At 33.1% G+C, this 15596-nt stretch overlaps 1 protein-coding gene across 9 annotated transcripts in view; it reads left to right on the top strand.

Annotated features, from left to right (window-relative positions):
- The window catches only part of CNOT2 (CCR4-NOT transcription complex subunit 2), a 111655-nt gene extending 101577 nt beyond the window's left edge, over nt 1-10078 (top strand). For 8 of the 9 annotated variants that reach the window (XM_055238329.2, XM_063614217.1, XM_055238331.2 and 5 more), the window contains 2 exons: nt 1054-1198; nt 8918-10078. In XM_055238329.2, coding sequence (XP_055094304.1) covers nt 1054-1198; nt 8918-9004 — 232 coding nt within the window. In that variant the 3' untranslated portion in view covers nt 9005-10078. The remainder of the gene's footprint in view (nt 1-1053; nt 1199-8917) is intronic. The other variant, XM_063614218.1, reaches the window with a different exon arrangement.
- The last annotated feature ends 5518 nt before the right edge of the window (nt 10079-15596 follow it).

Consider the following 15596-nt stretch of genomic DNA (forward strand, 5'->3'; position numbering starts at 1 on the left):
TGTTATCAATAGACAATTATATTTATCATGTTTACTATAGAGTAACTTAGTAATTATTTATGACCTTATGATTGGGAGACCTTTTCACAAATTTAAGTATTTCGTAACATTTTAATAACATTTCTATAAATGGCTTTGGATCAAATAGTTTAAAGTATAAAATTCACTATGTTGATAATGAATTGTTTCGTTTCATTTTACAACTGAGAGGATTTTTCCCTTATGTTTTTCCTTCATTTTTGTGAGAATAGAGATTATTACCTGTTGTTCCTTTTAATTGTTCATAAGTAAATAAATACATTCAGGCACTCATTCATCTATCACTGGCAGTTCTGTTTTCATATCTTATTTATGTCTTAAAAACTACCTCATGACGTTGGTAGGAAAGCATTTCTTTACATGGAGGTTTATTTTGTGGGACATTACCTCCTCTGGATGTTACTTCCTTAGTTTATAAGTAGTGTAAATTCTCATCGATTCTTTTATGAATTGTAATGGATTTTCTCTTAGCTTTTGAGAATTTAGAATCTGAAATTTTAATAAAAAATATTAGTATAATTTTTCAAAATGCTCTATTTTCAAGATACTTAAAAATTATGTGGAATTTACACAATTAATTCAAATAATACTTTGTATTTAGTTCCTTATCAAATAATGCAAATAGTTGGAGATACCTGAATTTCTTTTGAGTGTTAAGAAAAGCAAGAAAGGAGTGAAGTTTTTGTAACACATTGTGTCTTTATTTGGTCTGCCTATGTTTTTATCACATTGCTTATAAAACTTTTAAAATCCTTGTTTGTATAAAAAGTGTCTTCAGTTAAATAAAAGTGTGTGTATTAATTAGTGTGCCTTCTGGACAAATTAAGAAATAATTTTTCTATATTTCAATACGGTTGTATTTAATAACTTACAATAAATGAGTAGGAAGCATTCGTATTTATTTATTTTATGTGTAATTTTTTTTTTTTCCTGAGGAAAGCTTTACAAAATGTAGAACATGTTTGATGTAAGCCACAGGAAAAAGTTAATTATCTTTTCTTTTAAAAATTGAAGTTTTAACCGTGATTGGAGATACCACAAAGAAGAACGAGTATGGATTACCAGGGCACCAGGCATGGAGCCAACAATGAAAACCAATACCTATGAGAGGGGAACATATTACTTCTTTGACTGTCTTAACTGGAGGAAAGTAGCTAAGGTATATTTTTTTCCATGTGCAAATGTATAAATCTAAACTTGAAAAAAGAAGTGTCCTCTTTTATCTGTTTATAAGTACCAATACATCCAATTCCAGTAATGTGCCACATATTTGCCAACTCTTTCATTCCATCTCCTTGGCTTGACACTCTTAGAAGAGTGTCCCAAAACAATTGGTTTCACTGATAGTTACATTATTGAATTTAGTAAGAGATTTTGTAATTTTGCATAAGCCTTGGTAACATTTGAAATATTTTTTGTGTCTACTGCTTTGTAAAATAAAGATACTCTCTTGCAACCCCAGTCATATATTTTTATATTTTTGTAACTTTAAGCAAGGATGAGATTTTTCTAAAAGCAGTATATAAACAGGCTTTTTACACTTGGACTAGTTGCAGGAAATACACCTGAATGTTTATTTGCAAGTAATTTTAAGAAAGAAAATTACAGGCGTTAACCATGACTATTTCTGTGACTATTTTGCTAAATAATGGGGAGAAATCGGCTATGGAGGAATGTTGATTATTTTATTTTGGTTTTGCAACTTTTTGTCACTTAAACGCCTTTCTAACTGTCCCATGTGCAAAATTTTCATCAGTGTCAATGCATATTTCATACTTGTGTAGTACCTTGTGTTTATTTAGTCTGCCTGGTAGAGAATATAAGCCATATTATCTGATTTCACAACTCCATGATTTTTCTGATACATTTTCTATCAATGATTCTTAGGAATATAAATTAAAGAGTTAAATTTGTTTGTTTTAAATAAATTTAAACAGCAGAAAAATGTTTCTGACAGTTCTTTGGACAATTTTTTAGTTGTCAATTTGTTTTTTTGTTTGTAGTTTTGAATCTGCTTTACTAAAATGATTATTTTAAAAGGTAAAACATTTTAAGACAGTGTAAAATGCCTACCAGATATTTATCACAAAAATGTTTACATCTCAAGATTTCATCTAAAACTCAAAAAAAGGCCAGGCGCGGTGGCTCACACCTGTAATCCCAGCACTTTGGGAGGCTGAGGCAGGTGGATCATGAGGTCAGGAGATCAAGACTATCCTGGCTAACAGAGAAACCCCGTCTCTACTAAAAATACAAAAAAAAATTAGCTGGGCGTGGTGGAGGGTGCCTGTAGTCCCAGCTATCGGGAGGCTGAGGCAGGAGAATGGCGTGAACCTGGGAGGCGGAGCTTGCAGTGAGCCAAGATCGCGCCACTGCACTCCAGCCTGGGCGACAGAGCGAGACTCCGTCTCAAAAAAAAAAAAAAAACAGATGTCCCCTAACAGACAACACCAAATAAGCTCCACGTAAGAAATTAAATCTTTTTTTTTTTTTAGATGTTTCTCAGTGGTAAATGTCTTTACTTCTCGACCAAGTCCACATACTGTATTTTGTATTTGAATTATTTTAACAGTTCTAATTTATGTGATTATTGTGTTTTCGGAAGGCATATTTATGAGTTAACCTTTTAGTTAAATAATCACATTAATTAAAAATAGTGCCTGAGCTATTGTATATGTTACCTGCTTTTTAAGGTATATAGTATATAATAGAAAGCGATAGCCTTTGTATCATGGATTTGAATTTAACTCCTGTTGCTGTTATTTATGCTTTGACCTTCTACAATTTTCTTTTTCATGCCTGTTTCCTCTTTTGTAAAATTGAGGTGAGATTTTCCTCTAAGTTTTTATGAAGATTAAATGAGATTGCATATATATTTATATACACACACATGCTGAGTACAGTGCTTGGCACATGTTGGGTATTTGATACATGGTGGTAGTTGTAGTTTATAGCTATTGTTTTTATCATCATTATTACAGCTACTGTTTTTGCAAGGATGAAAAAATTAGAGCTGATTGTTAATTAGGTTAGATCATTGGTTCTCAAACTATAGCTTGTATCAGAATTACTTGGAAAACTTGTTAAAACACAAATTTCTGGACCATACCTCCATCGTTTATGATTCAATGAGTCTGTGGGTGGGGCCTGAGAATTGCATTTCTAACAAGCTCCTAAGTGACGCCAGTGATGACATGCTGGTCTTGGTCCAGAACTATATTTAAAGAACCTGTGGATTAGATGATGCTACAGGAGTCAAAAAATCTTTGGAAGAAGAAAAAAATTTTATTAAGAAAGAACTGAAGTTTTCTCCATTCAATTTGAACATTTTTGCTCAATATTATTGTAAATTATTCCAAACTTACATATCTAAAAAGGGGTGGATATTTTCAGTAAACAGCTACATAATTTTAGTTAAATTTTAGTTAGATATATGTATGAAGAAATCAACTTGTGAGAAAATCAGCTTTCCAGAATTAAGTTCTTATGAAGTTAAATATTTAGAAAACAATGTTAACATTAATGTAGGACTCCTTTAATTTCCAGCAAAAGCAATTCCTCAATCAGGTAAATGTCATTTTAAGGAAAATTGTATCTATTTAAATATGGATTTACATATTTTATATATATTATATATAAAACATAATTTAGCTCAATTTTATCTATCTCATGTACAGTTAAGCTTTTGTCTTTAAATTTTTTAACTGTGATGTGAAAAATGTGAAAAATAATATCATTAACTTACTCCCTCAGAAATCTCTTTCAAGGTAATAGTTTGTTGGTACCTTGCACTGACACGCTTTAAAATTATTTTAATAGTAATGAAAACAGGCAGAATTGTTGGTATTAATAAGATATTAATGAGCAGCTCACTCTTGGTTATATTAAAATACAAATACATGCACTTAAAATTTTGAAGTTGCATTATATTCACGGAATAAATTTTTCAAAAAAATTTTTAAAGGATGTGTTCAGTGCTTTCCCAGAATATTGATTAGTAATTAAGAAATCTGGGACCTGTTCATGAATATATTTATTGACAGCCTTCATCAAATTATAGAAAATCCATTAATACGTCATGTCCCAAGTTAACTTGAGTCCCCATCTGTAAAGTGGGTGTGCCTTACTATTCACAGTTAAAGAACGTATATTAAATAACCTCAATTCATTGTAAGAAGCCTACAGTATGAATTAATATTTTAAATAATAGCTGATATGGAGTTCTTGAAAGGTACTGAACTGGTCTACACCATAATCCTGGAGTCCATTCATAATATTTTATGTCCATTCATAATATTTTGTATGAGCATTTTTCCCCAAATCACTATTTTCAGATAATTGTAATATTAAATAAGGGATTAGATAATCTAAACCAGAAGTATTTCTTATCCTCTAAAAATTTTGTGACCCTGAGTTCTAGAATCCAATCCATTATTTATTTACAGAATTTCCTGTAAATCAATAATATATACATTAAAATGTTGACATTGGGTGGGCATGGTGGCTCATGCCTGTAATCCTAGCACTTTGGGAGAATGAGGCAAGATGATCACTTGAAGCCGGGAGTTCAAGATCAGCCTGGGCAACATAGCAAGACTCTGTCTCTATAGAAAGAGAGAGAGAGAGAGAGAGAGAAACATAGCCAGGTGTGGTGGTGTGCTCCTGTAGTCCTAGCTACTTGGGAGGCTGAGGTCGGAGGATTGCTTGAGCCCAGGAGTTCAAGGTTGCAGTGAGCTGTGATTGCATCACTATACTCCAGCCTAGGTGACAGAGCCAGATCCTATCTCTGTTTTTTTTTAATTTAACATTGTATTTTGCTTATTCTTTCCTTTTAGATACTTATTAACTATTTAGCAGGCCATGTTCTCCTGTGTCGTTTTGCTGGAATTACTCGTATTTTACTAATTTTAAATTTGCAGCAATTTAGATAGTATATATAATCTTCCTGCATTAAATTTTTTAAATAATTTCTTCCACAGTTAATTTTTAGGTGATAGAGGCTGCCTTATTATCAGTAGCCTTTCACATCACAGTTAAAAAATTTAAAGATAAAGACAAAAGCTTAACTGTACACGAGATAGATAAAACTGAGCTAAATTATGTTTTATATATAATATATAATATATTATATATAACATATTACATATAATATATATAAATATATGATGTATTATATATATAAATATATAATATATATAATATATATAAATAAATACTGCGTTATTATCAGTAGCTTTCTCAAAGACTTAAAATTTAAGAAGTCTTTTGGCCTAATTTGACCTTGTGGATCTATCAGGATTTCTAACAGTTAAGATTTTTTATGTCACAGTCTGATATAAATGTGATTTTTCATTAATTTCACAGTTACATATTAGTACATCCATATACTTTAGTAATATGTACTTTTCTTCAAAGATTATTTCTAATAACTGTATTTAAGATACTTTGCTACTTCCTAAAATTTAAGTTAATAGGGATTTATTACACAGGTTGAGCATTCTGATTCAAAAATCTAAAACCTGAATACTCCAAAATCTGTAACTTCTGAATGCCAACATGGTGTCACAAGTGGAAAATTCCATACCCGACACCTTTGCTTTCTGATGGTTCAGTGTACAGTGTAAACAAACCTTAATTTCTGCACAAAGTATTAGTAACATTGTATAAATGTTAAATGTATAAACTTAGTAACATTTGTATAAATGAGGGTATGTATAAATTCACATACCCTCAGGGTATGTGAGTAAGGTATATATAAAACATAAATGAATTTCATGGTTAGACTTGGGTCCCATCCCCAAGATACCTCATTTTATTTGTATAAATATTCCAAAATTCCAAACACTTCTGTTCCCAGAATAAGCAAAATCTCAGATAAGAGATACTCAACATGTAGGTAAGAAAAAGCTGACATTTCATAAGAATTTGAGAAAACACTTCTGCAGTGTATGTTTCTCTACATAACTAGATCAGTGATTACATTAATGTTTGTATAATATTATTTGACTATATGAATCCAGTGCATTCAGTTTTGCTTGAATTGAACAAGTAACCTTTGGAGAATACATAGCCTAATTTTATTAATAGAAGAACTAAGGTATGAAAAAGTTGTCTAAAAAGTATTTGGAACTCTTTCTAGCCTTTGCAATCATTATATTATAATCTAGAAATCCTTTTTTTTCCACTAAAAGCAAATATATACATAGACCCTCTAATGTATCATTTGATAATATTAGAAAAATTAAATGTTTTGTTCCTAAAACAAAGGAAGAACGCTTGTGTTTATTCATCATATGTTAATTACACATCTATTAGGGGCTTGGCACTATTCCAAGTTGTAGGTAGTATACAAAGTAGATAGACACTTGCTCCTACAGTATGTATGAGGATGTGCATGTGTGTAGTATGTGTGTGTATATATAACATAAACATGCAAATGGTGTTACCAGTAATCAAAGTAACTTTTCTGTATTTTAAGAAGAATAAAAGTATGTGGAAAACAAGATTTTAAAATGTGGAAGGCAAAATTTTACCTATGTAATTTCTAAATCTCTGATCTCTATATCAAAATTTCTAAATCTCTATATCAAAGTTATTTATGCTCCTTAGGTTTAAACTGTATTTTTCTAGGGGAAAATGTACATTGATAAAGTTAATCTAGTTTGAATTCCTAGTAATACATTGTAGTTCACCAACGTGAAAAATTTTAGTTAACTTATTCAGTATAACTTATCACTTTGTGGAAGTTACAATTAGACTTTTTTTTCCCTGTAACTACACATTTTGAAAACAAAAATGCCAATTTTAATTTCAGAAGAATGATAGGAACAAATTTTATTCACGAATTCAGATAGTCAACTTGAACCAAGCAATAAAATTATTTTAATTCCTAGCCAGGGCTGGGAGGGGGAGAGTAGTGCTACACAGTGCATTAGGGCAGGATGTCGTGGTTGTGGTGGTGATTCTGGTGTTTGCTAATTTTTACTGATAAGCAAATAACGTCTGTGCCTTAATTGCTGTACCAGTCACATGAAGTCAACCTTTTCAGGCTAAAGTCACCATGGTGTACCTTCTTTATAAACTGTCAGGGGACTGATTTTTTTTTCTCCTTTTTCTTCACCTTATGCCAAGAGAGAAGGGGACTGAATTTTTTCAGCATTTCTGGATTGTCGTGTAATGAAGTAAATGAATCTGTTTTGGATCTTGGACTAAAAAAATGTTGTGTTACACTACAAAAGACACAGGCTTTTTGTCACATGGAGGCTTTTTGTCACATGGGTCTGGATCCTAATGCTAGGTGTGCCACTTACTGTATGACTTGGCCAAGTTACTTGTAAGCCTGACTTTCTTCGGGTACAAAATGAAAATAATATCTGCTTTACAGAATTATTATAAAGATTAGAATAAAATTATCTGTGTGTCTAATTTTAGCACATATTAGGCTTTCAATAAATTCTGCTATTAGGTCTGTAATGTCTTTAAATTTATTTAAATGTAATATCTTTTAAATACTTGGTGTTCCATCTTAAAATTTGATCATTATAGTCTAGTTTTTCATTTTACTTTAATAATGGAAAGACTCATCATGGAATCAGTTTGAAACTAGACAGATAAGGTAAAATATGTTAATCCATGGTAGCTAATGTCACTTGTTGGCTTAATCTTTAATACATAATACATATTAAGCTTCATAATTCTTTAAGTTGGATTATGCAGTAATTTGTGCTAATTCAGATGGTAGAATTGGTAAGAGGCTTTTAGAGCCTCTTGCTTATTGGGGTTGCAGAGGTATTTTTTGTTGTTTGCATTTTTTTCTAATATACATAGCTATTCTGCATCTCTATTCTTGATCTTGGGTGGAAAGTATGAAGAAATTATTTCACCATTCTTAAATTTTAAAACTCATGAAGTTAATATAGTATTTTGAAAGTTTGATTAAAATGAGCTGCTATCTAGTTTTCAAATGTTCCTACAGCAGAACCATTGTCTAGTTTTCGGTGGCAGTTGATTTATATTTGAGTCAGGGTTTGGGGTTTGTGAAATGCAAATCTAGTGATGTGTGAGTTTTAAGTTCATTGTTTTCCCCAGATTTTAATGAGGTTAGAATAACTTTATGTGTTTTTCTTTTTTCTTTTTTTTTTTTTGAGACGGAGTCTTGCTGTGTCACCTGGGCTGGAGTGCAGTGGTGCAATCTCAGCTCACTGCAACCTCTGCCTGCCGGGTTCAAGCGATTCTCCTGCCTCAGCCTCCCGAGTAGCTGGGACTACAGGCGTGCACCACTACACCCAGCTAATTTTTGTATTTTTAGTACAGACGGGGTTTCACCATGTTGATTGGTGACGATGGTCTTGATCTCCTGACCTCGTGATCCGCCTGCCTCAGCCTCCCAAAGTGCTGGGATTACAGATGTGAGCCCCCGCGCCTGGCCTTGCGTATTTTTTAATATAAATGTAATAAAGACAAATTGGAAAATTATTTCTAAACTTTTTTCATGGACAAAATGAATCTTTAGGTTTTTATACTTCATTGAAGGGGGCTTTATTTTAAATATCCTGTAATTTCCAGTGATTTAGAGATACAGTAATTTCCCCCTCTTTTTTTAAGTTAAAAACAATACACAACATTTCAGTGTCAAATGGTCCATTAGTAGTCTCTTGACTTACACACAGAAAGCCTGTCTGTATTTTTGTACTCATCGATTAGAAACTACAGCACATTATTTTTCTTCAAGCTGTATTTTATGTAGAGGAAAAACGGTGTATCTGTGTTGATGTTGATTCATATATATTGGGTATTTATTTTTATAGTAAAATGTATTTTGACAATAATGTAAAATGAAAAGGGGAAGATATCTAAATTCTTGAATTTGTTTTTATAGGAGTTCCATCTGGAATATGACAAATTAGAAGAACGGCCTCACCTGCCATCCACCTTCAACTACAACCCTGCTCAGCAAGCCTTCTAAAAAAAAAAAAAAAAAAAAAAAAGACTTCCCTTTTCTTGGGGTATGGCTGTCTCAGCACAATACTCAACATAACTGCAGAACTGATGTGGCTCAGGCACCCTGGTTTTAATTCCTTGAGGATATGGCAATTGGCTTATGCAAAGGGTCACCATTTGAGGTCCTGCCTTACTAATTATGTGCTGCCCAACAACTAAATTTGTAATTTGTTTTTCTCTAGTTTGAGCAGGGTCTGAATTTTTTCATTTATTTCCTTTTTTGCCAGCAGACAGACTTGAGTCTGTAAAGACAAGCAAATACACTGACAGAAGTTTACCATAGTTTCTAAAATGTAAAAAAGAAAACCCACAAAAGACTCAAGAAAATTAGACCACAAATTTTACATTGTTCATTGTAACACTATTGGTAATAAAATAACAAATGTTTGTGCATTTTTATGTGAAGATCCTTCTCGTATTTCATTTGGAAAGATGAGCAAGGTCTGCTTCCTTCATTTTACTTCCCCTTCTGTTTTTGAAAGGCAGTTTCGCCAAGCTTAATGCAAGAATATCTGACTGCTTAGAAGAAAGATATTGCCACAATCTCTGGATGGTTTTCCAGGGTTGTGTTATTACTGAGCTTCATCTTTCCAGAATGAGCAAAACACTGTCCAGTCTTTGTTACGATTTTGTAATAAATGTGTACATTTTTTTTAAATTTTTGGACATCACATGAATAAAGGTATGTATGTACGAATGTGTATATATTATATATATGACATCTATTTTGGAAAATGTTTGCCCTGCTGTACCTCATTTTTAGGAGGTGTGCATGGATGCAATATATGAAAATGGGACATTCTGGAACTGCTGGTCAGGGGACTTTGTCGCCCTGTGCACTAAAAGGGCCAGATTTTCAGCAGCCAAGGACATCCATACCCAAGTGAATGTGATGGGACTTAAAGAAGTGAACTGAGACAATTCACTCTGGCTGTTTGAACAGCAGCGTTTCATAGGAAGAGAAAAAAAGATCAATCTTGTATTTTCTGACCACATAAAGGCTTCTTCTCTTTGTAATAAAGTAGAAAAGCTCTCCTCACTGCAGTGTTGGCTTTGATTTAAAATTGCGAAATTGTTTCTTCAACATGAAAAATAGAGGAAACAAACTGAAGTTTTTACAGATATCAAACTGAATGGTGTGACTCAAATGTCTTTTTCAGCTTCCAACAAGTAATTTAATGGAAATATAGTGAACCGTTTCACTTGTAGGTTAAAAATGTAGACAGTATTAATCAGAGAAAACTATTTTTTAAATGGGTTGTGGCAGCATTAGAAATAAAACATTGTGAATACTCTTGGAACCCAACCAAAGTACTTCTGTGAAAAATTTATGAGAAATTTCTTGATAGACCTTTAAATTTATCTTTAAGAAGTAATGTGCAAATGAAGGTAAGCCATAAGGTGGGAATGGGTAGACTTTACCTTCAGTTTGCTGGCCTAGATATCTCATATTTACAAGTTAATGGATTCTTTTCCCATCTAAATACAAATACTGTATTTTAAAAATCAGAAGATTGAAGCTACCAAAGCAGAACTAGAGAGTAGAAAAAAGGCAATGAGTTTTGATCCTTTAAATTTTCATTTTTAACCTATTTTTCTATGAAGAGTAAAAGTCTGTTGGCATTAACCAATCTTTTGAAAATGAAACATTTATGACATTGCTGTGTTTGTGTACCAGGAATATAAAGTGGCTTAAAATTTACCTTTTTCTATGCATTTTGAGATACGAGAAACACTAAAAAAAAAACAGGATTTTCTATCTTTCAGAATTAAACCAAAGCATCTCCTCAGTAAGAAAGCACTGGCTGGGCACGGTGGCTCACGCTTGTAATCCCAGCACGTTGGGAGGCCGAGGTGGGCGGATCACAAGGTCAGGAGATCGAGACCATGGTGAAACCCCATCTCTACTAAAAATATAAAAAATTAGCCGGGCGTGGTGGTGGGCGCCTGTAATCCCAGCTACTTGGAGAGGCTGAGGCAGGAGAATGGCGTGAACCCGGGAGGCGGAGCTTGCAGTGAGCTGAGATTGCGCCACTGCACTCCAGCACTCCAGCCTGGGGGACAGAGCGAGACCCCGTCTCAAAAAAAAAAAAAGCACTGTGTAATTATCATTTTATCTATTGTGCAAAAACCTTCACAGAACACTGTACCTTATTTGACATAAACCAGAGTCAAAACATAGAAATCAATCTAGGAAAAAAAAGATTACATTTTTTCCTAGTAATTCACTTTGTAAAATAAAATGTAACTTTTCCTACATAACCACAAAAAACAAGTAGGAAGAAAAATGTGGAAGGGAATCTTTATTCTGATGAATATAAACAACAATATAGATCGAAGTCTCAGCTGAAGCGTGATCATGACTAGTACTGATGAATGACTCCGAAAAATAAGGTAGCTCATACCAAGTGGTTTGTTGTCTTGGCTGTAATCTTTTTTTCTCTTTTTTTGTTAACTGCCATATACAGAGTTTTAAATGCACACTTTTCCATTTTTCTGAGTTCTTTTTATCCTGAATATAAAAATGAAGAAACTCTTGCATGTTAGTCAACTTTTTATAACTTGTTAATACCAGAAATTACCATGCTGTGGACTTCAAAATACAAGTTACTCTATTTGAAATATTTAAAACATCACTTTCAACTTTTTAAATATAACACAGTTATAATACTCCTTGATTTTATAACTTGTGGTTATACATGTACAGAGGCTGACTCCAACTAATTATATTTCACATTTTCCTTCAAAGCTTTAATTCTGTTAATTTCCCCCATATAGCTAGTGAAATAGATGTGTACACTATGTTAAATAAATTTTTTAGATTAAACTATGATTGGCTTTCTGGGAATAAAAGCTATTTAATTGCAAAGGGAAATCCTTTATTTGGTTTCAAATACAATTCTTTAGGTGGTACTATAATTTATATGCTAAAGCTCCATTTTCAGAGACTTAGCTACACAAATAGTTTTCCTTAGATATAATACATTTTAAGAACTGAAAGTTTATGTAAATTCTTAAAGTATATATAACTAGTCTGGTTTTTTTTTTGACACTGAAATTGGGACAAAGCAGGTGCTTGATAGTTGTTGACTGATAAAAGTTGATATTTCAATTTGAAAATAAAGTGTATAATTTAAAGCATTGGGCTTTGAGATAGCTTACTCAGTTATCATTTGCTATAATTTCATTTTCACAATAATATTTTTAAGCATTTTCAATAACTTTTAAATATTTCAAATTTTTCCAGTCTATAGCCTCTCTAATTGATAAACCCTCTTCTATTCACAAGCCATAGAGCTTCCACTTTGTTACATCCGTTGCTCATAAAATACGTGGCATCTGAGCATGGCCGTACAGTAGGACTCATTTAACTTAGATTTAATAGCTCAATTTTGCAAAAAGTTGCTGAAAACCTAAACGTGTGTGGAAACAGGATTGTATAATACGTTAACCATGGTTTGTCTATGTAGTTAATAAAGAAGATCTAGAAATATCTACTAACTAGGTTCCATTAAGATAGTCTCTGGAGAATGAACTAAGCCAGACATTGAGATGCATTTACTTTCTAAAAGTTGGATCCTAATGGCAGGTCACAAGGCTGTCTCCTTGCCACTGGCATTACCAGTGACTTTGATTATACCATGAATACATGACAAATCTGGAAGATGAAGCAAATAAACACACTGAAGGTTAAAATTGGGATCTAAATCTAACCAAGTAGTTTGGTGTGTAGAGTTGAATCAAATAGGATACATTCAATCAAGAAAATTACTTAGTTTTGCACTTTGATTGTTAATAAAGAATGGTGGAATATAACATGATTTGAGTGGTTCATATATAGATCAGTAAGAATTGTGATCCTGTTGCCAAAAATGCTAATGTAATCTTCAGCTACATTAAGAAAAATATAGCACTCAGAAAAAGATAGGAAGCCCACTCTACTGGAAGTAATTACTCATCTGAAATGTCATGTTCTGTTTGAATGCCGTATTATAAGAGCTGCCATGCCTGGGGAAGGCAGAAGGGGAGGGAGAAGTAGCATGCCTTGTAGCTGCCCAGCAAATGCTGTGTGTTTTTATATACATTGTTGTCTGAAGAATAGCATCATGAGGTGAAATTTAGTGTTCCCATTTTAGAGTAAATTTTAAAAAGAACAAATAGGAATAAAATTTTGGAAACATGGTATTTGTCTTCAGGTATCAAATTCAAGAGCTGTCAATGAAAGGCAATTAAGCTCATTCTTGTGACTGGAAGAGCAGAACTAGGACAAATAAGGGATTTCAGTGCAATATTAAAAAGTAACTGAGTTAATTAAGATTTTCAAATCAGTTGCTTTGTAAGACATTAGATTTAACCTCGTAGAACATAACCTAGGAGAGACTGGCTGGACAGTGTTCTGTGCATAAGGTAAGGAGTTGAATGTCTTAATGTTCCTGTGGCTCATTGAAAAAGTGTTAAAGTGAGATAATTACTGTAGTTCAGCAAATCTAATTGCCATCAATTGTAAGGGACACCATTTTATGTACCAGTAAGACAAAGCTCCAACTATGACAAGCTGCCAATTACAGAATGTATCTTATGTGAGGAAAGAACGTGCATCTTAGAATTGATGAGATGTAGGGCTTGCAGAAGAGACAACTAAAGAATACTAAGGGGAGGCATGACAGTTGTCATGAAACACAGGAAGAACTGGAACTGGGCAAGTCTCAAACCAATAAGGAGAAGTTGAATGAAACAGACTTTTTCTATATTAAGGTACTACACAGTACTAGCTGCTTCAGGAAGTAAAGGTTCAGTCAATGTGCAAACAAACTGAATGACTCTCAATTAATTGACAGGACTGCCTTTTTAAATAAAAAGTTGAATGTGATTACTTCCAGGCCTCTTTTCAGCTCTTTAAGATACTGACACCCTTTTCTTGATTTGAAGTTGGAGACTATGATGTCATCAGGGCTAAAATGTATATACTTAAAGCATTGACCTTTAAGTACATAAGAATATGCTGTTCTGTGAATCATGGATAAGGTATACTTAAAATCCAGACTGCTATATCTTTGGAAAGAAATTTAAATCAAAAAAGAATTACAAAAGTCAACTTTATTGAACTTACCTGTAGAGTTGTTTTGATGTTAGGAGTAGGAATGTGCAACATTAATAAAGCACAACAAATAGTAATCATATGTATGTGTATTCACCAGATTTATTTATCTGTATATTTTAGTTCTACATTTGAAAGAGGAAAAAGACAGTTTTTAAGTTTTGACGTAAATGTTTAGTCTGAAATTGTACGTTGCATTAGTGTGCAATCTCCTGTGTACAGGTATTAAGTAGAATAAAATCTTGTTTCTTAAAATCCCACTAAATATTATAATCCCTGTGTATCAGGGGCATTTATTTACTTTTTCCTATGACATCCAATGTTCTAGGGCAGAAACCGTGTTACTACAATAGTATTCGTTAGCAGAACAGGAAGAAAGCTGAATCCATATATAAATGTAAAACAGCAAAAGTGCTTTTTTTTTTTTTTTTTGAGACGGAGTCTTGCTCTTTCATCCAGGATGGAGTGCAGTGGGGTGATCTCGGCTCACTGCAGGCTCCGCCCCCCGGGGTTCATGCCATTCTCCTGCCTTAGCCTCCCGCATAGTTGGGACTACAGGCGCCCGCCACCTCGCCCAGCTAATTTTTTTGTATTTTTAGTAGAGACGGGGTTTCACGGTGTTAGCCAGGATGGTCTCGATCTCCTGACCTCGTGATCCGCCCGCCTCGGCCTCCCAAAGTGCTGGGATTACAGGCGTGAGCCACCGCGCCCGGCCTTTCCTGGGAATATTTCTGCTGATCTAAAGATTTCCTCTTCAGTTTGTATGTATAAAAACTGATAATGTAATGTAATGGGAATTACATTATCAGTTACATATGCATTAATTGAAGGGTTTTTTTAATCCAATTAAACAGTTGTGTAAATACTGTGACAAGATTTTAGTGACATGTCTCTTTATCATAAAAACTCAAGATTTATAGGGCTTTTTAAAAAGCTAGTCATTTCCATGTTTATTGTACAGTTTTCTCTCAATTATTTAAATGACTTCTTGAAAGTGTCAGAATTCACAAGGTCCTAATTGTCATAATTCTCTATCTTGAAAATCCAAATTATTGCATAGTCAAATAGCATATGATAACCAGTTGACGTGCTAAAATACTTAAACTGTCTTCTACATAGCAAAGCCAATTTTTCATTCTTTTTGAAATTTATCTTAGTTTTCATTTCTAGGCCTGAAAGGCCATACCATACCACCAAAATGTTTTGACATCTTTCTTAGAGAAGATGAAATAAAACTGGCTTTATACCAAAAGTGTTAGTTCTTTTAGACAATAATTGAAGGCACTAGCTGAGGAAAACAAATCTTTACTATGAATCAGAGCTGGTCTCTAATTTGTATGTGTTTCCTGAAATGTAATGTTTTTGTGATTTGCATTTATTTTTGGCCTAAGTGACATTTATTTTGACCATATAATTTACTTTTAAAACTTACAATAAATGCTTTTTTCTTCCAGGCCAA

Source organism: Symphalangus syndactylus, chromosome 13 (genome assembly GCF_028878055.3).
Source record: "Symphalangus syndactylus isolate Jambi chromosome 13, NHGRI_mSymSyn1-v2.1_pri, whole genome shotgun sequence".
Taxonomy (NCBI): Eukaryota; Metazoa; Chordata; class Mammalia; order Primates; family Hylobatidae; genus Symphalangus; species Symphalangus syndactylus.